Below are 22,020 nucleotides of genomic sequence, written 5' to 3'. Positions count from 1 at the left end.
AATTTGTCAACGCGGAACGACTTTGCGTGGTGGTGGGTCGCGAGGACATTGAGTTTGGGAAGCCCTGCATGATTAACTGTCACCGACCACGTGCTATTGTTGCTGCTTTGTCAAAATGTTGCATCGACCCGGTTGTGAGAGTAATCACGGACGAGTGGGGAAAACAGCGATGCCTTTTTTTTACTCGAGCAAGATTTACGTCGACTTAAGGTGGTGAATGAATGTTCTTCGTCCTCCCGAGGAGCCGGTTTTATTTTCGTGTTGACGTAGAAAATACGTCGACGCAAGTATAAGAAAGCTTCTCGAAAAGGGGCATGGGGAAATGTCTAATCCTTTCGCATTTAACTATTAAGGTAAGGCCCACTTCGCTAAATAGCTCTTTTTTCGAAGCGAGCTGGCCACAAATGATATCTCAACTAAGTGGCTTATCATGTAGAAATTTTAAGCAACCAAATACTCTAAACGCATGTTTCCAAGTGTGGAGGGAAAAACCGGAAGACCCGGAGAAAACCCCACGTGACCACTGAAAGAACATGCAAACTCCAAATATACAGGCGTCAGGGTCGGGACCGATCCCACGACCTTCTGCACCACAGGCGAAGTAGTTAAGATCTCGCCACCGCGGAACCCTTCGGCATCCGTACAACGCACGTGTGATGGACAGATCTGTCGATCCAAGTCGACGTTTGTAGTGTTAACTGAGTATACAATGACTCGATGTTTCATTGTATACAAGATGACTGAATTTTTTTTAATGCTGTGACTCATCTAGAGACACTCATTGACACGTAGGATATACAACACTCGTCTCATGTGTTACAGAATAATCCTCTCAACCAATACACGAGAAGCTCCATCTCATCCGATAAAGAATAGTCATACAATCTGATACACAAGAACCATTATCTCATATGATCAAGAACCATAACTGCAGAACTCTTGTATCATCCGAAACAGAACCTCAGATACAGAACCATGCCCTCATGCAACTTAAGAACAGCTGACCCCTTCGATACAGAACCATTGTTGTCATCTGATAAAGCACCACACTTATAACTCTCGTTTTATTCAATACATAACGTCTGATGAAGAACCCTCGTCTCATTTGATAGAGAGAACCGCTGACCCATCCAATACAGGACCCAAAATGTATATGTAAATCACACATACGTCGTGCAATTTACATCACATCAACACAATGGAGACAATCTGTTCCACAACTCTCTCTCCAGTGTGAACGGACGCAGAAAGAGTGAACATCATTCGCGACCATGGTGCTGTACGGGCTAGGTACATAATGAAGGGGTAATGCATCTATAGTGTGTGTGAGCACGTGCCCGTGTGTGTGTGCGTAATGCTCTTTACACTGCACTTGTGCACAGGTCGCACCGCTATTGACGAATCTCATCACGAGCCACGCGTGTGCTTGCGCACGTCGCTGTAAACAGTGAACAGTGACGAGGATTAAGGTGGTAAAGAGACAGCATCCAATTGGCCGGCTCTGTTTCGGGGTTATGGAAAGGGTGTTAAGAGGATATATGGACATACAACGTGACTAGAGTTATTGTTAAAGCGTTATTGGACGATGTGGTTCAGACCTACAAGAAGGGTTGGGCCTGGTGTGTTAGTGTGATTGGAAGTAGTAGGGCTAGGGTCAGGTTGGCTAGTGTGGTTGGTCAGTTATAGTTAGAGGCAGTATCTGGATGGCTAGTATGGTTAGGGATACAAGTATGGTTAGGTCTACTACGTAACCTACCAGCCCCTATTCCATTTTACAAAGCATGTACACTTCAGTACTGGGGTTTACAGCGTCACGTGCGCACAACTTTTTGCTGACGAAGTGGGGGAGAGGGGAATATTTAACGCACCACAGATTTAACTCAATGCATCAGGGGAATCCGTTGCAATCCAATGTAACACAGAGAAACGCAATGCAACACATAGCAGAGCAAACTTGATGCAATCCAATGGCAACACGCCGCACCTTGCATGGGGTAGCCGTTCACAGCTGTCAAACACGACAGCGACTCCTCTCCACCCGGCTCTCTACAAGCACTTCGAACCACGTGCCAATCGCTCACGACCACCACCAGCAAACAAGCACTCCCCACCCCCATGCAAGAATTAGCTCGACAGGGAGGGCACACAGGCAAGGATTCAATAGGTGCCCGCCTGTTTGTGTCTAGTAGTTACATGTGGGTGCACGAGCGTGAGTGTACGCGTGTAAGTGGTAGTGTAGCGGTTAGCGCGTTGTGCACTGCCAGCGCGTGTGTATGGGGGAGCGCTGCGACCCGAGTTCGGTTCTTGCTCACGGCCAACACAAGGGATGATTATCTCAACCGGTCCTGGGCCTCCCCTAGGTCGACTCAGCCTAAAATAAGCACTAGTGCGGTGTGTGAAAACATCGACACTGGGAAGAAAAAGGGCACCTGGCGTGGTGATTGGCCATACCACCAACCCCTCTTGTGCCTCTTCCGGCCTTAATAGATGCTCGCTAACAACAACACTTGGCGCAATAGCCTGTTAATGGACATAGGCGGACCTTTGTATCTTGTGTGTGGGTAGAGAGAAGTGGGTAGAGAGGTGGGTGGGGAGAGGGACACATAACAGAGACGACGCTATTCATAAACGTGTTGATTTCAGCTCAAAGGAGAGGGGGAGTGATTCGAAAACCTTTTGAAGCGACTTCATTGTGAGAATCAGAATGGATAGGATCACCACGTATTAACCTCCCCGTCCGACAAATGACCCGCATTCAAACAATCACAGCTCCCTCTCTATCTGTTTTCTGCTCCCCTTCCGAGCCCATATATCCGTTTAAATCATTATTGATATTTAAAATGTACCTACCATGCACGATAATCGTACAAGTAGATTTCATACTCCTCTATCGCAGATTCTGATTGACTCGCCTCGCCGTACCCGAGGGGATGCTGGGTGACGACAATGATGATGATTGTGATGATGATGATGATGCGAATTCAAATGCACACACGTGATTTACCGACGGATCAGCAGAACCGGTTTTGGAATCAAACCGAATCTTTGCAGCTGCGTCCGGGGTGGGGGGAGGGTGTTGAAAAGAAGACACGATAATCCACCTTTCATCCCCTCTCTCACTCCCCTTGGGCATATGGATAAACAATACCAATAATAATATAATAATACTACAGAAAAAATGATGACATGTATAAATAATAAGCTATACGAGTTCAAAAATGGCAAGCAATGATCTCAGCGTATGTCCCGCAGGCGTCAGATTTTTTTGTCAATGGAATTTGAAATCATTCATAACAATACAACTAATAATACATGTTTTGTCGCAGTCCCGAAAGCATAAACCTATTGATAGTAGTCATAGCAATCGTGACGGCGTGCTCAAACAAAGCATGGAATCTAAGTATTAAGAAGTTGGATGGCTATGGTGGATCTGGGGTTAGGTTAGCGGTTAGGATTTGGTTGGCATAGTGTCTGTTTGGTTAGTATGTTTAGAGCCTCATTGCATCAACATAACCCTAAGCCGAACCTCTAACCCTAATCCACTGCAACCAACGCCTCAGGTACATGGGTCGGTAGGCAGGTAGACAGATAGAGACGTGTTAGACGATTAGAGACGAGTAGACACGTGGGTAGGTAGACTCACGGCAGACACGTAGGCATGTGGGTAGCTAGGTAGGCAAGACGTGTACGCAGGTACAGTCTGTTCTCCTATAACAAGGCGGGATGCTGCTGGATATTTTAGATGCGACAATGCGCCTCAGTCTTTGTTGAGCCTGCATACGCATCTCACTGTGATTTACCCTATATTATATACTACCGCGTTATAGGAGAACGGTCTGTATTAAGGAAGGGTAGCTCTACGTGTTTGCAAGTGAGGTGGGTCACAACAAAATCGTTTCCTTTTGTATTAGGGATGTAACGATTAATCAATTAAAATCGTGAGCACCGTCATCAATTTAAATTCTCACTCTGCTTCGCTGAGACATGCACGTATCAAACAGTGCACGGTTTAAATATCAACAATTCCAAATTATCGTACCGCAACAGATTCCACGTGCACGTCAAGGGCAAACAATAACAACACAGTAATCAACTGAAGAATCGAACAGCGTCCGTCGAACCGTGACAATTAATCGAACCGTTAAATAGTTATACCCTTATATGTAATCGTTACATCCTTAACTTGTCTATCTATGATCATGACGATAAAGGCAAACACGAGACATGGTGGGCGGTGGACGGGGCAGGGGGGCACACACCATACAGCCACCGCAATCAAATCTTAGATTCCCCGTGCCTTCACGGGTGCCTTCAGTAATGTTGCTGCTTTACTGCTGCGACCTATTTCTTTGGGCCCAATGTTGCTTGCGGGTGGCTCTACCTGCCCAATAAACCAACGCACCCAGTGGCAACTGGGTTATGGGGCCACACCTTGCTGATGAGTTTAGTGAAGTAGAACCCGGCATCATTTTTTTCTTCGGCTAAATAAAAAAGATACCACTGGGACGCGTTGGAAGAAGCTGAATTTGGCAGATAGATCAAATGAAGCTCGTCATTTCTGTCACAGTTAATCCGGCAGTTGTTGTCCAGGTGTGCTGGTGTGCACCGCTGCCAACGCAGACCCCGAATTATTTTTGCCACTTTTTTATTTTAATTATTCCATTTGTTGAGCCAGGAAAAGCCTCACCGAGTCTCCAGCCTCTTTTCCACCGAGGGTTCTATTGCTATATTAGGATGTTTAGCCAATTCTTTTGCCTTTCATATGGAAGGAACCAAATGAGCTCGGAGTCAACCCACCAGGCGTAACACGAGGGGGGTGACGCTCACCACTGCCATCTTCTGGCAGCATCTAACAGCTCTGCACCTACAACACACGGCAAGCCCTGGTGGTCACCCATCTAAGTGCTACTAGGGCTCAAATCTCTGCCTCTGCCCAGCTTCGGAGGCCTGACGACATTGAGCACATTCAGGGTGATTTGGTCGGAGGCATTTGACGATAGATTATGTGTCACACTATTTACGTAGAGCGGTTAAAGAGTCCAGCCCTCACACGTACGTGATTATTTTCCCCATTAGTAATGATCTGCTCGCTGAAATTACCCTCGCCATGGCTGGGTTCTCTCCCTCAACCGACCTCGCTCGTTCGTGGACAATGCGCCCAAGTCACCGTCGTCCAACAACGGGCGGGCAAATCCACCAAGGCGATGGTCATACGTTTCGGTTTTTTCGTCAAGGAGGTGAATATGGCGAGCGACGTTATCTCAAATGATAAAACAGAACGTCCCGGACACTTGGAATTCTCCTGTATTACTTTCGTCTGTATTTCCACGTCTGCTGACAAGGACGACAATTTGTAAAGACGTTGCTCAAAAGTGGCAACTGAAAGCAGCGTAGCACAGCACAGCGAGTAATCTCAACGCGCGCACAGCCGAGGCGTCTCCTCCGCTCAACCGACCATTCAGCGACGCTCACCTTCCGTGAGCGAGGGGTGGAACGTCCACCGTTCTCATGGCGTGAACCGCAATTTCCGCACGACAAACACACGAATACAGTTATACGAATAAAGTACGAGCAACTGATCTCTGCAATGCAAATAGTAATCCGTGGGTTTTCAAAAACAACTTTTAAAAAAGTAACCCCCAAGGACAAACTTGTGCGCTGATTTAAGTGAAACAGTAAAGTTTTTTTTTATCAACTCCCCGCCCCTCGCATTAAGACGCTTTATCAATAAGTGCTCATAACCAGAACCCCCGTGATTTACGAGTTTATGGTGGAGGTATATGGTGGTGGAAAAACCTGTGCCATGGAATGGTGTTTCTGTGTTCCTCTGAGCCAGGAAAATATGCAGTGGGACAAATTCACGCGATGGTGGAAAGGCAGTTTAAACCAATACTTGGGGTAGAAAAAAATGTACGAAAATGTTCACAATTTGATTTTAATTTGGTTGCTTTTGCAGGTAAAATTTGCATCCAATTTATTTCCACGAATCTGCCTGTCTTTTGCATCTCAAATCAGCAGAAGATGCTACCTCCTACAACACGTGAATCTGACCCATTCGGTTGAAATGTTATTGTCACCTGCTCGTGGCAACACCAAAAAAAAACACACGTGTTGAAACTTCTGGGGGGTTTACTCGGTCCATTCCTTCTCGTCACTGTTAGCCTCTCCATCAACCTCCTGATCGTCAACCTCATCATACAGTAATGCTTAGAGCTGACCATGAGACAACCCCCTCTGTGTAGCAATAAACCAAAGGGAACACATCACCCCATCTTCTTGTGGCCATAACCGTCGCTCGCTTCACAGGGTCCGTTTCAAACCACGACATCACGTCTCGTTGACACTTTCGCAATGTTTTTTTTGTCGTCGTTTGTAGTTGACAACGTTGACAAAGTACCCTGATAACGGTGGTCATAAGCACCATGAGGGCAGACATTGAAAGTTTAGGCATCTAACAATTCACTCTCCACGCACCCATTACTTCTATAAAAGTGTCTTGATTTAAAGCAGGGGTCGATTTTTTTGTTATTGTTGTCTTGTTTGTATTGTCTGATTTATACCGTCCAAATTTTCCGTCTTGTTTGTACCATCTCGTCCAGTCTGTATCAACGCAATTGTCCCGTCTCATTTGCTGTCCGTCTCGTTTGTCTCATCTCGTTCGTCCGTCAAGACTGTTGGAAATATTTGCATTACATCTGCACAAATCAACCATCAACCGATTCTCAACGCGCATGGTTTGACGCACATGTTGTCTGCGTACGAATGAACTCAAATCAATGCACATTTACTGATAGCGGGGGAGGGGGGGGAGGGTGGGGGGGACGTGTCTAATGTTGGAGAGGGGCACGTGACCAGCACCACCAGAGCCGTCATCTCTCCTTTCCTCGGCAGCATTCACAGCTCCTGCGATAGAACCCAGTTGATATATTGACCTATGGGGTGGAGGGGGGGTGTGTGGAGGGAGGCCCTCACCAGGTTCTCATTCCAGGCCGAGCAGACCTATGTGCGTAGACGCTCGGCGGGTTTTGGTAAACCAGATTGAAGTTGAACCTGGGTCACAGGGATTGGGAGCACGGCATCGAAAGACTGAGACTGCCACACGACCCGCTCTCCCCCAGAACCCCCCCCCCCGCAAAAATAAACACGGCAGAGGCACCGCGATACAAGCTGGATCGATGTTATGAGCCGGATTAACGCTTCGAACCGAATCAACGCTTCAAGCCGGATCAACGTTCCAAACGGAATCAACGCTTCAAGCCAGATTAGCGCTCAAAATTGGATTAATGCTTCAAGTCGAATCAACGCTTCAAGCCGGATTAGCGCTCCAAATTTGATTGACGCTTCAAGCTGAATCAACGCTGCAAGCCGGATGAGCGCTTCAAGCCGGATCGACCCCACCAGCAAATTTAACGATCACACGCAGAATCAACGCTGTTTTAGCGAATCATATTCTGAAGAAAATCATCAAGCCCCCGCACCATTCCACACTCCAGCCTCGAGATCCGAGGGCGGAGCCGAGCCGAGCCGAGGCGAGGCGATGCTGGCATCGTGGCACGCTTAGTGCGGGGGCATTCGGACTCGATGCCAAATGGAAACGCCGTGGCCAAGCCGGATCAACCAAGCGGCCCACCGAGAGAAAGGAGGCAGCGCCGAGGGCACACGCTTGCTAGATAGCTCACCAACTAGCGGAGAACGTTAGCTGCGCTAGCATCGAACGCGAGAGGCCCTGAAGATGAGAAACCTGAACACAAGGCAGCCCTGAATCCAAGACTACTTTGAATCTAAGACCGTCCTTTGAACACAAGACAGCCTTTAAAGTAAGCCTACTCTGAATGTAAAACAGTCTTGAATACAAGACAGTCTTTAACACAAGGCAGCCCAAGGACGCAAGACAGTATTGAACACAAGGAAGATAAAACAAGCACTCGGCTGCCTGCCCAGACCAGGAATGTTGGTTACTGCAAGTGGTGTTCAGAGCACAGTATTAGGTTGTACCTTGTTAGGTTTTTATTTTGCTGCCCAGTTCATGGTCTTTGGTGTTTGTTAAGAATGCTTCATATTTTACTTTACGCTTGTTATGCTTGCTTTTTTTATTCTTCATTTCGATGGAAAATTTTGAAACCACGATTCAGGTAATCCGACAAGTCTCAAATGATGGCAGAAGCACCAATGTCCAAATTAACAATGAGCCGTGCGATCACTCAAAACTCCGCGTGAATTATTTCTTCACGGTCAAGGATCATCGAAGAAAGTAAAAACTCGTGAGTAGTAACCATTCACTTGTGCGCTTACAGAATTCGCGTTTAAACTTTGTCAAACGAAAAAATATCACGACGCTTCCCCCCGCCAACACTGATTTGTCTACCACTGCTTTGTGTGGGCGAAGGCGATAAATCGGCCGAGACATCTGGCTCCGGCGTTTCAGCAGCTCAAGCACCGATGATGTGTGCCCAGACCCCGTGTCATGCCAGGGGTGGGTTGTTGAGAACGGGGCGACGATTACCACTCCACGTCGAAACGCCACGACGCGGTTTAAGCTCAAACGGGTAGATAAGGAGTGTAACGATTCACCCAGCTGACCCACAACCACCACAGCCGGCATCATTTTTTAGAACTCCTTTTTGTATTTAGTTTGTTGTCCTTTTATCGCACCTCCGAATAACAGGGTTGGCTAGGCATGGTGCGAAATAAGTTCAACATACGTACGTACATCACCAGGGTAATTCGATGAAATGTCGCAATCAAGATTTACTGTAAGAATCAACGTTGCGGGCGAACGTGACAGATGCTGGAGGCTGCACGGGTCTCACAAGAACCCAAACACTTGTGAGTACGGAAATCGACAACCATCGATTCATTTAACGCTAATTGATGATGCAACACAAGCGTAAGAATCAACATTAATCGATGAATCTATGCATCGTTACACGCTAGAGCAGATGTTTACAAAAACCTTATAAAAAGAGACGTCGCCACAGATCGTGTGCTAGGTTTTTTTTTATCAGTCCATTCATTAAGTAGATTGTTGCACGTAGTTTTTTTTTTGCGTGGCTATGTTTACACGGGAACAAAAATAAAATAAAACGCTTCCCAACAGCTTCACGTTGCTTTGCGCAAAAAAAAAACAAATCATGACATTTACCGATCCACTTAATTGCCAGAGCCGATACCAAATTCACCCCACGTGTGTTTTCCCACAACAAACAGTGGGAGGGGGGGGAGAAAGTATTTGATTTGTCCCATGTAAAGAAAGCCATTGTGCGACCACACGGAATGGATGAGATTTGAGCTCTGCTGTGTGCAAACAGCAGACACAAGTCGGGGGGGGGGGGGGGTGGATAAAAAAAAAAACCTTAAGCCTGGATTCTGAGGACTCTGCCGTCTTTTTTGTGTTTTTGTTCCCTGTACAGCAGCAACACTGCTCTCACATACGGAATGAAAACACTGTGATTGTTTTTTTTGCAACATAGCAAATGTAATGTTATATATAGTAATTTAAGCTCTGGCGAATTAATTTCAGGTGCTTGTTTTTGGAGAGGTAGGCTGGGCGCTGGCGTATGCAAGAGAACAATACAATTCAGAGAAAATAAAATAATATCAGCGGCTCAAAAATAGAAACCTTCCACATCAAAGGGAAGAGACGGTCACGGTTAAAATCTTTAAATAATTCCCCGCCAGCACTGGTCATAATCGACAAGACAAATCTCCTGAAAATCCAGGTTCTTGGTTTTGATGTCCTCACGTGGGAAAGGGGATGGGGTGATTGACAGGGGGTGGTAGCAGGTGGGTGGATGTGGCTGGACGATAGAATGGAGAGAATGCATTTCGGTTGGCAGGATACAGACAGCACTGGTGCGCTACGGGCGAGTGTTTGTAATGAGAAAAGATGTCGCCGGGAAGATTCTCAGTCAGGGTGGTGGTGGTGGGGGGGGGGTGTACGGTAGTTACATCTCAAAGGAAAGTGGTGGTTCCAAGGCGAGCGGGATGGACGTTGAGAAGGCAGTCGGCAGGGTTGATGAGGACCTAGGGAGATGGAGGGGGAAGAGGGCGTGCAAGGCGGGGCAACGGTTGCGCGATCGGGCAAGCTTCAAAGTTCCCCGAGTCCCGTGCTTCTGGTTGCACCGGTTGGAGGTCGGCCTCGGTGTTTGTGTTGGCATTGGGGATTCAGCTGGGGCTGTTGTGTGGGGGGGCACGGCGGGGTCAGGTAGAGGGGGGCGACTCCATGGTGGCGAGAATGTGTGCGATCTCCGTTCTCTGCGTCGCTCCGATGTGCTGCGTCATGTGCACAATTGAGTCCATGGCCACCTCTGGGTTAGCCTGCACCAGGCTGCTTCCAGACGGGGTGAATAAGGGAGGGGGTAAGGGAAGGGGGGCAGGAGAGGGGAGCCGGTAGGGGGGGGGTTGGGGCGGCAAACAAAGAGACCTTTACATCAACGATGTTGCTCGTCACAACGTGTGCCAGCTTTGTCGAATCAATCAATGTTCTTTATTTGACCGGGCGAAGCCAATTGAGATTCATTATCCCTTGTGCATGGATGAGTTGTGGAATCGAAGTTAAATTCGGACGGTTGTTGAACAATGCCGCAAGGGTCTTGGACATGAGTTGTGACATATACAATGGTATGTGATGATGATAAGGATGACACACCTCCGATTAGCACGGGTGACTACGTACGGTTCAACATACATAGAAGTTCAACATACATACATACCTACGAATAAAGATAATTATTTTAAAAACGCTAATGATGATTTTCATGATGAAGTTCATGATGATGATGAACTTTGATTATTTTAATGGTGACGATTAATATGACGATGTTAATAATAATGATGACAACCAGGTTGTGACAATGACGTAATGATCGCGGTGACGATGAACGTAGTTGGTAATAATTATGATGACGATGAATATGGCAGTGGTTACCACTGTTGATCATGACAAAGGTGACGATGCTATGAGAGATGACGGATACGGCAATGCTGTTGCTGAATTATGCTGCCGACGCGGACGATGCACGTGCCTGCGTATCTGCTGCAACACGTAGTCGCGTTGGATGTACTTGATGTTCTCCTCGATGACTGAGCGCGTGCCCTCCTCCTCCTTCGCCAGCTGCCGCTCCAACCACTCCACCACCGCCTGGTTGTTGTCCCACAGGTAGGCCTGCCACCCCGTACATCAGAGATCACAATCATAATCTGTATTTATGACTGGTGGAACCCGATGAGCTACGAAGCTCTTTTTCAGCGATGTGCAGTATGGGCGGGTCAATAGGAGAAGAAGAGAGAGGGAGGGAGGGAGCAGGAAGCAGGAGGGGAGGGATGAAGAGGAGGAGCTCAACCCAAAGTGACGCCACGCCACGTTGATATGTGCCATGATGCCCTTTGCACTGCGCTTGTGAGCGACATGGACACAAAGGCTGGGTTGCGGCTTGTGTATTTTGTACTGTGGAGTCTAAGTAATTGCTCACGGCTCATGGGATCGTGGCTTATGGATCACGGATCCGGTCCTTGTGGCTCATGGATTGCGTTTCATGGCTCGCTCATCATGCATCGTGGTTCATGGCTTAGGTATCATGATCATCGCTCATGCATCCTACCTGACTTGTATCATAATAGCTTGTGGTCTGTGGCTCAAGTATTGTGGCCCATGAACTATGGCTCTAGACCCGTGTATTGTGGCCTGTGCATTGTGTATCGACTCATGACTCTTGCATGCATCTCTTCACGTTTCTTGACACACTTGTTCCATGGTTCTCTGTCGGTGTCCAGTGATGAACGAGATGGCCCAGTGAGGATAATATGGAGCGATGAGAGCAGCCCAAATTGCAGGAGTGAGACAGATCGCGGTAACCCAAGACTGTGATGGATGATGACAGTGTGGGGAGGCCTTCATCCAGCAGTGGAGAGACAATGGCTGACAATTATAAATCAGGTTTCCCTCGCTTTATGTGGGTTCATTTTGCGCAATTTCGCGCATATGCGGCTCACCTATTTCTACCCAAATTTTGTGACGTCATGCGGTTTGGCTTCACTCACATGCGGCTATGTGGTCGGATGTGGGCCATTGTGTGCACTGTATGCGCTACTTGGCAGTTTTGTACACCATTTTTTGGAACGCAACTGCCACATACAGCGAGGGAAATCTGTTATTATTACTGTGCTACAACATCATATTTTATGTTTCTAACTGTGATTGCAATAACTGGCGGTCAAAACACTTTAATCTGCTAGAAAATGTATTTAACAGCCTCGTTTTGGCAGTAATATAAATTTCATATTTTTTAAGAATTCAAGGCCATTAATTTTCTGTGTGCAAGCATCACATGTCTCAGTGTCCTCACATTGCTTATGCAAAATAATGAAATGGCATTGTGTTTAGAGCGCCTGACTCACGACCGCGTGTGTTGGGATTGAAACGTCATAGTTTTTTTGTTATTTTTTGTTATTTTCTTTGAACCTATCTACGTGACTTTACCGAAAGATCCAAGAACACAACCAGTGACGTAAGTTTAACATCTTAGTCGGTGGTCATTCCAGTATATCATCGCTCTGGGACCCCCTTCACACAAGACGTCGGTTTTCTTCGTATGCTCCAGTTTCCTCCCACTTTATGTATAAACGCTCATTACTTGGCTGAACACATCTTAATATATCTAGAGAACTGCAGAGCTTGGGTAACTGTTGTTAGCACCGGCTTACAGCCTGGTTGTTGCCTTCGAGCTTGTCTGTGGTTCCACAGCGATTGCGAGACGCTATTTTTAAATAAACATTATTAAAAGGACTACCATTTTAAGGGAAGCCAACGGTGACCAGTAGTATTAGATAGATTCCCAGATATAATTCAATATTATGATATAGTATCACTTGTCAAAATATTACAATTATCGCGATATCCTACAACGTAACAATTGTATTTTGTATCATGTATGTATATTGAACTTCTTTCACATCGTATGTAGCCAGCCGTGATAATCGGAGATTGTTATTTTACTGGTTGTGTGCTTTGATGTACTCACATTATGAATAAAGATTACTCTAAAGTTCTTCAACTGCAGTTCACCCAACACAAGTCTACCATAAGTCTTCTAATCTCTGTAACTTTTAAATCTATAATTATTTTAACGCAGGTGGCTGTCAGTTACAATAGATATAAATACTGTACTTAAATGAACTTCTGCAAGATAGTGTTCATTATCTCATGAATATTTTTTTATCAGGAATTAAGATAAATATCACAAATTACTAACGATATTTTGCAAAACTGCTGATGCGATTATGGTGCACCTTCATGTCGTACGATATATCGTAATATCCCATTATCGCGGCATCCCGAAAAAGTAGTCGCCCCCCTGGGTAGGCAGGTACCTGCAGGCCCTCATGCGCTGTTAGGCACGGGGGTTAAAGCCCATTAAGTCGGGTAATTACAGCAGGAATCGCTGCTCAGCGGGGGCTCCTCCATAATTACCCACACCGAATGGCGTGACGCTACAAGGAGCACTCTTCTCTTCCTCCTCCGGTCACGGCTTTGTCAATAGCGTGCAGTGCTCGGGTGTGTGTGAGTACGTAGTGCAATTCCAGCGTGTGTGTGAGCACGTAAGGGGGAGTACTGAACTGCGAACTCGGTGGCCCGAGTTCGATTCTCGCTCACAGCCAGCACCATTGACGATTATCTAAACAGGTCCTGGGCCTTCCCCATAGGGCCGCACTAACATCACTTGCCCTGACAGTCTGTTTAGGATATATGGGGAATATTTGTATTTTGTATGTGTGTATGAGTGTGATTATATGTGTTTAGTCCGTGTGTGTGTATGAGTGTAACTTTACTGCGTGTGTACGTGTGTGCGTGTATGCGTGTGCGGTGGTCCGGTGAAGGTGCCCTCAGACGCAGCGTGTTTGTCGTGCATCAGTGAACGCTCTGTAGGTTTTGTTCTTGCATTGTTGTTTGTAATTTGATTGTGCAAGACTGGGTTGTGCAGCCAATTGGCGAAGAAAGGTCTGAATACAAACATCTCAACAGACTCCACGGTGGCCTTTCCGCCAGAAAATAGAAATTGGGAGTTTTGTTATTCTACGAAATAAATAAAAATAAGTAATTTTGCAGCATTTTCCATCCACATCACCGTTGGTATTTAGTATGTGTATGTGCCATATATTAACTAGGAATGTAACATCATCAATTGTAAAGCGCTTTGTCAATTTTAAATCGATTCTAATGCTTGTGATGCAGGCATTTCATCACGCATGTGAGAATTGAGTCTCCATGATTCATGCAAATGACTTACAAATTGTATAAAAATAAATCGCTCACGTTATATGTGGGGTGGAGCAGTGGCGCAGTGGTTCGCGCACTACATTATAAACCCGTAGACCCGAGTTTAATTCTACGCCACGGCAAACACTGCCCCCATGACCAAACCGCACGAACCAGTGTGGTGAAGTATGGTCAAACAACAATCATGACAAAAAGCTATACGTTTAAATGTTTTACTCATGGAGCAAACAAAACTGGACAAAAAGAGAGAACACAAATTAGTCCAGTAGAACAGGTAGCCACCAGCAATGCTGGTGCCAGCCATTAACACAGGGGGCAGCCAGCAATGCTGGTGAAATGCAGTTTCCACCATAAGTGCCAATTGCAACTCACATTACTGGTGACAGCTGAAAATGTCAGTGACAGCTGGTTGTACTGGTGAGAGCCAGTAAAATCAGTTCGAGGCAGGACAACAAGTGACAGCCGGAAACACTTGTGGTATCCGGTAACACCAGTGGCATTAAGTAACACTGGTGACAGTCGGTAGTCTCAGCCGGTAGAGCCAGCGGTGCCAGTCGGTAACGCTATTGATGGCCGGTATTGCCGGAGATAGACAGCTGAATTGGCGGTGTCTGATTTAGCTGGTGACAGTAGGTAACACGAGCAGAAGCTAATTGTCTCGGTGGTGTCAGTGTGCGTCGGTGATGCTGGTGGCGGCCTGTTTTACCGGTGGTAGCATCCGGGACCTCACCTTGACGGTTCCCTCGGCTTCCACGAACCAGCGGCGCAGCATGGACTCGACGCGGCCCTCGCTGAGCTCGGGGTTCGCCTGCAGGATCCGCTTCCTCGCCTGATTCTCCAGCAGCAGCCGACGCAGGCGCCAGTAGAAGAATGTGCGTGACGTCTTCCATTCCAGTACGTCCTGCGCGACGCGCACACGTGCCCGTTTAGCACCGCACGCAAAGGGGTGGTCGCGGTGTCGTGAGATGTATCGCCGTGCCACGCAGTGAACCACTGTGTCACATAATGTGATGCTGTGGTATTGGGTACTGTGTTACTGTGTCACACAAAATCTGTTGTTATGTTTATTAGGTAATGCGTTACTGTTGCACGTAACACAATGTACCGTCCTGCTGCGTTGCGTTACTGTTTCACACAGTGTATTTTTCGTTTTATGATCAACCCAAGACATTGAAAACCTATTCCTCATCGCCAACTCCACCACCCTTTGTCTTCCTGCTTCAACCTGCCGCGCCAGTCAAGGGCCCTGCTCAATAGGTTCCATTACTGGCCAGGGTCCGTGAGCAGCAGCCAACCTCCGCACACCAGGAGCCAACGTGACCAAAACCCAACTCTGTGGATTGGGTCAGCGACGGACTATGTCATACATTGTCCATGGGTGGCCCCTGACTAGAATCGTCAGTGGACCCAGGGCCCTCCCTCTCCGCACTGCTGATGAAGCGGCTGTCTCTTGGCTGGGCAAGACGAGCTTACGATAATAATAAAACTACATATTGTATTATTGTGTCACATAATATGCCGCCACTGTGTTTGTTGCATCACAGTCTGTGTTAACATACGACATTTAATCATTGTGCAGTTTGATTTAATTGATTTATAACATACTGATTCACTGTGCCACAGAACGTATCAGTATGTCACACCATACTGTGTCACATGCCGCATCATAGCATGCACTGCAATGTTACGTTGTTTTAGAGTGTCGTGTCAAATTGTGTCACATCACGTGACATGTCACATCATATCACATGATTTAATACATAATGTGCCATTGCATTGGATAATTATCCTACAGGATGTAACAATACACTTTGACACAGCTATCAAACATAACGTACAACACACTGTGGAACAGTTATTCAACAGAGGAAACAATAATACACTGTGACACAAAGCCACATTACGCGACAAAGTAACATAAAACCCAATGCAGCAACACATCATGTGACACAGCAATGCATTACATGATTAATCAACAATATAAACGCTCACACGGACACTATGAATGAATACACATTCAAAACTACACGGTGCCTTGTGGTATCTATGCGATGCTGTGCTGTTGCACTGCAGTGCGGTATGGTTCTGTGCTGCGTGGCGGGTGGTGGGGTTCTATGCCGTGCTGTTGCACTGCAGTGCGGTATGGTTCTGTGCTGCGTGGCGGGTGGTGGGGTTCTCTGCCGTGTTGTTGCACTGCAGTGCGGTATGGTTCTGTGCTGCGTGGCGTTGTGTGGTTCTATGCCGTGCTGTTGCACTGCAGTGCGGTATGGTTCTGTGCTGCGTGGCGGGTGGTGGGGTTCTCTGCCGTGTTGTTGCACTGCAGTGCGGTATGGTTCTGTGCTGCGTGGCGTTGTGTGGTTCTATGCCGTGTTGTTGCACTGCAGTGCGGTATGGTTCTGTGCTGCGTGGCGTTGTGTGGTTCTATGCCGTGTTGTTGCACTGCAGTGCGGTATGGTTCTGTGCTGCGTGGCGTTGTGTGGTTCTATGCCGTGTTGTTGCACTGCAGTGCGGTATGGTTCTGTGCTGCGTGGCGTTGTGTGGTTCTATGCCGTGTTGTTGCACTGCAGTGCGGTATGGTTCTGTGCTGCATGGCGTTGTGTGGTTCTATGCCGTGTTGTTGCACTGCAGTGCGGTATGGTTCTGTGCTGCGTGGCGTTGTGTGGTTCTATGCCGTGTTGTTGCACTGCAGTGCGGTATGGTTCTGTGCTGCGTGGCGTTGTGTGGTTCTATGCCGTGTTGTTGCACTGCAGTGCGGTATGGTTCTGTGCTGCGTGGCGTTGTGTGGTTCTATGCCGTGTTGTTGCACTGCAGTGCGGTATGGTTCTGTGCTGCGTGGCGTTGTGTGGTTCTATGCCGTGCTGTTGCACTGCAGTGCGGTATGGTTCTGTGCTGCGTGGCGTTGTGTGGTTCTATGCCGTGTTGTTGCACTGCAGTGCGGTATGGTTCTGTGCTGCGTGGCGTTGTGTGGTTCTATGCCGTGTTGTTGCACTGCAGTGCGGTATGGTTCTGTGCTGCGTGGCGGGTGGTGGGGTTCTCTGCGGGGCTGTGCGGTGTGCGGTGCACTCACCGTGATGGCTCCCTTCTCGTGCATGCGTCCCGGCGTGTCGTGCAGGTCGGCAAACTTGACGGCCACCTGGTGGTAGATGGGCAACAGGAACTCCTCGCGCTCCTTCAGCTTCCCCTCCAGCTCCTTCTTCTCCGTGGCGCTCAGCTCAGGAGTCCCTGCAAAGCGAAACAACGACGACGAGTCAGCAACCATCGGCAAATTGGCAGCGGCGGTGACGGCTGTGGCCATGGCTTAATTTTTCAATGAATATTTCCCAGGTCGCTGGGAGACTAGAGTAGGTGGTGAGTGACTATTAGTAGCCAAAGCAAAAGGCATACTGGATGTGGTGTGATCATCGTTTTTCAGGTCGCTGGTAAACTAGAGTAGGAGGCATGTGATTATCAGTATACCAGGTCTCTTTTGCAAAATAAACTATTTTGGTTTCTTGAGTATTCACCTCGTTCACAAATACATTTAATCCACAGCCATAGTAAAGAGTAAACTGGATGCGGTGTGCCGAGCGTGAAAATATTTTCTTGGTTGCCAACCTGGACAAACAAGCCTGAAATTGAGCCCTGCTGGCGGCTCCCCTCGCTAATAATATCACTCATTAACAACTGACACATTTGAAGTCCTGGTGGGTTCTTACCTGGTTATCCATGATGCCTGTCTATTTAATATTTTTTATTGTATTTGATTTGAGTTTAAAGTGTACAACGTACCCTTGTTTATATATATTAATCCGAATCTCCCCTATAGTCTGTCTCGGGCTCTCAACCAACTAGACAAATTATGCTTTATTGAAAGAAAGAAAATAGCAATATATGTGTTGCTCTTTGCAGATGATGGCCGTAAAGCAACGGATTGTTTCACTATGTGGGTTACCCCCATCAAATGCAGTGTGAGTTTTCTCCGAGTTCTCCAGTTTCCTGCCACATGAGGTCAAACGCTCATTAATGGAATGGCCAAATATACCAACGTAGCAGGACCATCCTAAAAAAAAAAAGTTTAAAAGCTTCAACCAGCAAAGCTTTCCTGGATAAAGGGAAATATTTATTTTATAGAGACACTGGTCTCCAGCAGAGGAATGTGGAATTTCCACAAATTTCCCATAACTTTCAGTGGAGATGAGCACTGTGAATGTAGATAATTGTGGAAATGTTTACGTTTAGGATAATATTGTTATACTTTTATTTTTTGAAAGCATGTATAACTTGTAACATGTAACACTTTTAACTCATAGGCATTCGCAGTACAATATTATGATTTATAATTGTCACATGACAACCTTATTACATGGCTGTGTTGGGTGGATGAGGGTTTACAACACACATTTTATTTACGCGATCTGACCCAATAATAAATTATGAATAATAACACTTTGCTGCCACTGTTGTCTGTCTGGTGGCCAAGTTAGGCTTGAAAAAAAAAGAGTTGGGTGGCTCAAATAAGCTTTACTCGGGAAATAATTTTTTGAATGGAATTTTGAAATTCTCATTTGAGATACAAATACACTTTCACTTGAGTTTGACATTGTAATGCGGACTCCATTGTGACAAAACAATCCATTGTTGTACTGTCATGCTGTGCTCCCATGCCTGTGCTCCACACGGTCACCAACCCATACTAATCAGTGTGGTGACCTACGATTAAATAACCCCCCACAAGCCGCACAACATGGGTAGGTCCTCATCCAGCAGTGGATTGACAACAAAATAAATGTACATGTACATCACCATCATGACCACTTGCATAAACGTAAAGAGTACTACCCACAAACGCCCAAAGGATTTTTAAACAAACAAATAAATTCCAGTCATTCCAAATGAGGGTCTCCCCCACATTATGTTGACCATTAGGGTATTTTTTCACCATACTTCACCATTCTGGTCAATGCAGGTTTGTGAAGTCGAGCGGACGAGTTGGTGCAGGGGGGCATCAGAACTGGTTGTGATATCACTTTCCACTAAAGCTATGGCCAGGAATTTAAACTGAGTCTTCGGGTTCATAGTGCAGATCACGATACACCCGACCACTGCTCCCACTGCTCCAACCCCAATGGATTTAAGCTCGAGTTAATTCGTTGCCGCCACTCCCCTACCCAACTTCCTCATTCACCCTTCGCTCCTTCTCCTCCATGGACCATGGCCGTGCCTGAATTAAATGACAAATGTAACGCTACTCATGGGGGACAAACAAAGCCACGGGCAAACAGACGTTTAGCGAACCCCGCCACGTAATGAACTCTAACCCCTAATCAAACGCCGCTGCTGAACGGGCCGCAGATCAAAACACTTACGCTTAACCCCTCCACCCACCCCCCACATCATCGCCCCTCACCCTTCCGCCACCCAATAACCATCACGTGACAAAATGAACCCAATTTATTCAGGAACCAAGCTTACTCATGGGTGGCTGACACCTGTATTTGAATCCATGATCTGTGGTACCAGCTCAGTATCTCTGACCTCCAGGGAGAGACTCTGATATTCCCTTAAATATATACTGTACTGTATATATGTAACGGTGCTATTGAGACGTACGGGGCGATCGTCATATCCCTAGCCGGCACCTCCAGGGGGGGAGGGGGCTGGCGGATGTTTGGATCCCCCGCGCCCCTCCCAACGGGTGGAGGCTGAGGAGTGTACTAGGATCCCACAGAACCCCGCCCCTCGGTAGGGAATTAGATAAAAGATGGGGACCCGAGAGAGAGGGGATCTTCAACAAGCCGAAGCCAGAAGAACCAGTTGAAGATCGAAGTCCAGCTAGCTAGACAACCTGGGACTCCTCAAACCCGCTGTCCTTGTAAGGGACGGGAATAGCAAGCCAGTGGTATGACCCCAGAGCCTCGGAGCCCGACGTCCTTCTAAGGGCCGGGTCCGTGTGGCTGGTGGCCGAGACCTGCACCTTGGCTGGGCCAGGTCAGCTAGCCTCCCTTAGAAGAGGGCCGAGGTATAGCTAGGGAGTAGGCGAAGTTTAGCTGGGGAATACCTCCCCTGAGAGCAACGGGTGGAGAGGCCGTTAGCTCTTCGAGTGCGAAGCTGTAACGGGGGTTTAAGGGTTAATAAACGGTGTTGTCTCTACATCGCCTCCGAGTCCCAGCAAGCTGTTACATATACAAAGACCAAGATCCCCATATAGCTAACAAAGACTTTTGTGGCAAGTGCTCTTAGTGAATACCTATTAAGGCTAGCACAGCGCACGAGGGCCCAAGACCAGGCTCGACCACCTTTGTCTTCTCAGTGCACTAACCTATACGCCACCACTCCCTGCATAATGTGTGTATACACAGTTTATCAGATATACTGCCTACTAGAGTGCAATACTGTAATCAGTGAACCAATAAAGAGATCACCTTGATAAAATTGGATATATGGATTTATTTCCATTATTTAAGGCAGGCGAGAACCCATTGAAACAACACTTCTCATTAGCAATGGTGATTGCAATTAGAATGCAAATACTTAGCAGTCATTTTTTTAATGGCCTTAAATACGCCTTCCACTAGGATTGGTGTATTATTTGGTTACTGTTATCATACGTACGTAACACTCTTCAACAGAGCCATTAATTGGGGGGGGGGGGGATTAAATAAATAAAATACACATGTACATTCATAGATACAGCTATTATTTCAATCCACATATGAATTAGGGCCTCCCCCCACTGTGTGCCAGTTACGGGGGAGCTATAAGACCATATTTAGATTTAAAGCTTTCGTGACTGCAAGGATTCATCTTCTTTGGTTCTTTCGGTAAAGTCACGTAGAATGAGAATAAAATAATAAATTTATAAAATAAACGTCGTGAGAATATTGTTATTTCATTTTATCAATTTATTATTTTATTCTCATTCTACGTGACTTTACCGAAAGAACCAAAGAAGATATATGACCATACTTCCACACTGGGCAGTACGGGTTGGTGACCCGCGAGGAACACAGAATGACAGCAATGGATTTTTTTTTACTGTACCCTGTGCGACCCACACGTAGCACAACCCTGCAGTCGCCTATGGTATAGTGTTTGTGCGTGCGTGATGGTCTCCCGTCGAAGCACTATCCAGGCTCAATGCCTACTTAGCTTCCGACACCTGATGAGACTGGGTGCATTTCGGGTGGTTTGGTCACAGGCCAAACAGACAACAGTCTGTTTATTATTTATATTACAGTATTACCAAAAATCCATCACAGCAGCACTTTATACATTTTGTGCATTATTTCTTGAGTTTCTCTTGGGTTGGACGTACATTGCTGAGGATCTTTTGACATCAGACAGACAAGTCCTTAAAACAAATATCGCGAAGTTACATGAAGGCACGGAAGCTAAATGCAGGTGGACCAGCTGAATTTAGAGAAAATTGAGTGTAGCCGTTATATATTTATTTGTGAATAGCCTACTGTTGTCCACAACAGTAATTTTCGTAACAGGCAATGGGTGAATGGGCTTCAGTTTAAAATAATGTGTTTATGTGTATGCTTAAATGTGTATCTGTGTGTACGCATGTGTGTATGTGTTTCTGTGCATAAATTGTTTGCATGTATGTGCATATGTGTGTAAATGTATGTATCGTTGTCTGAATGTATGTGCAAGTACTTGTGCTCGTGAGTGTATTTGTGTGCACCTGTATATATGGCTGTACACACATACGTATATAAGTATATGTGTGTGTGTTTAGGGGTAGAGGTCGTGCAATCTGA

General features: G+C 46.6%; 1 protein-coding gene across 7 annotated transcripts in view; it reads right to left on the bottom strand.

The window, feature by feature from the left end:
• Positions 1-720: 720 nt before the first annotated feature.
• The window catches only part of ACACA (acetyl-CoA carboxylase alpha), a 231,114-nt gene continuing 209,814 nt past the window's right edge, over positions 721-22,020 (bottom strand). For all 7 annotated transcript variants that reach the window (XM_032967726.2, XM_032967729.2, XM_032967724.2 and 4 more), the window contains 4 exons: positions 17,343-17,497; positions 15,006-15,176; positions 11,025-11,164; positions 721-10,327 (listed from right to left, as the gene is read on the bottom strand). In XM_032967726.2, the coding sequence (XP_032823617.2) occupies positions 10,201-10,327; positions 11,025-11,164; positions 15,006-15,176; positions 17,343-17,497 (593 nt within the window). In that variant the 3' untranslated portion in view covers positions 721-10,200. The remainder of the gene's footprint in view (positions 10,328-11,024; positions 11,165-15,005; positions 15,177-17,342; positions 17,498-22,020) is intronic.

This window comes from Petromyzon marinus, chromosome 38 (assembly GCF_048934315.1).
Source record: "Petromyzon marinus isolate PM22_M1 ecotype Great Lakes invasive population chromosome 38, UKy_Petmar_22M1.pri1.0, whole genome shotgun sequence".
Classification (NCBI taxonomy): Eukaryota; Metazoa; Chordata; class Hyperoartia; order Petromyzontiformes; family Petromyzontidae; genus Petromyzon; species Petromyzon marinus.
The sequence above is the reverse complement of the archived record's forward strand: the minus strand, read 5'-3'. Positions and strand labels throughout refer to the sequence as shown.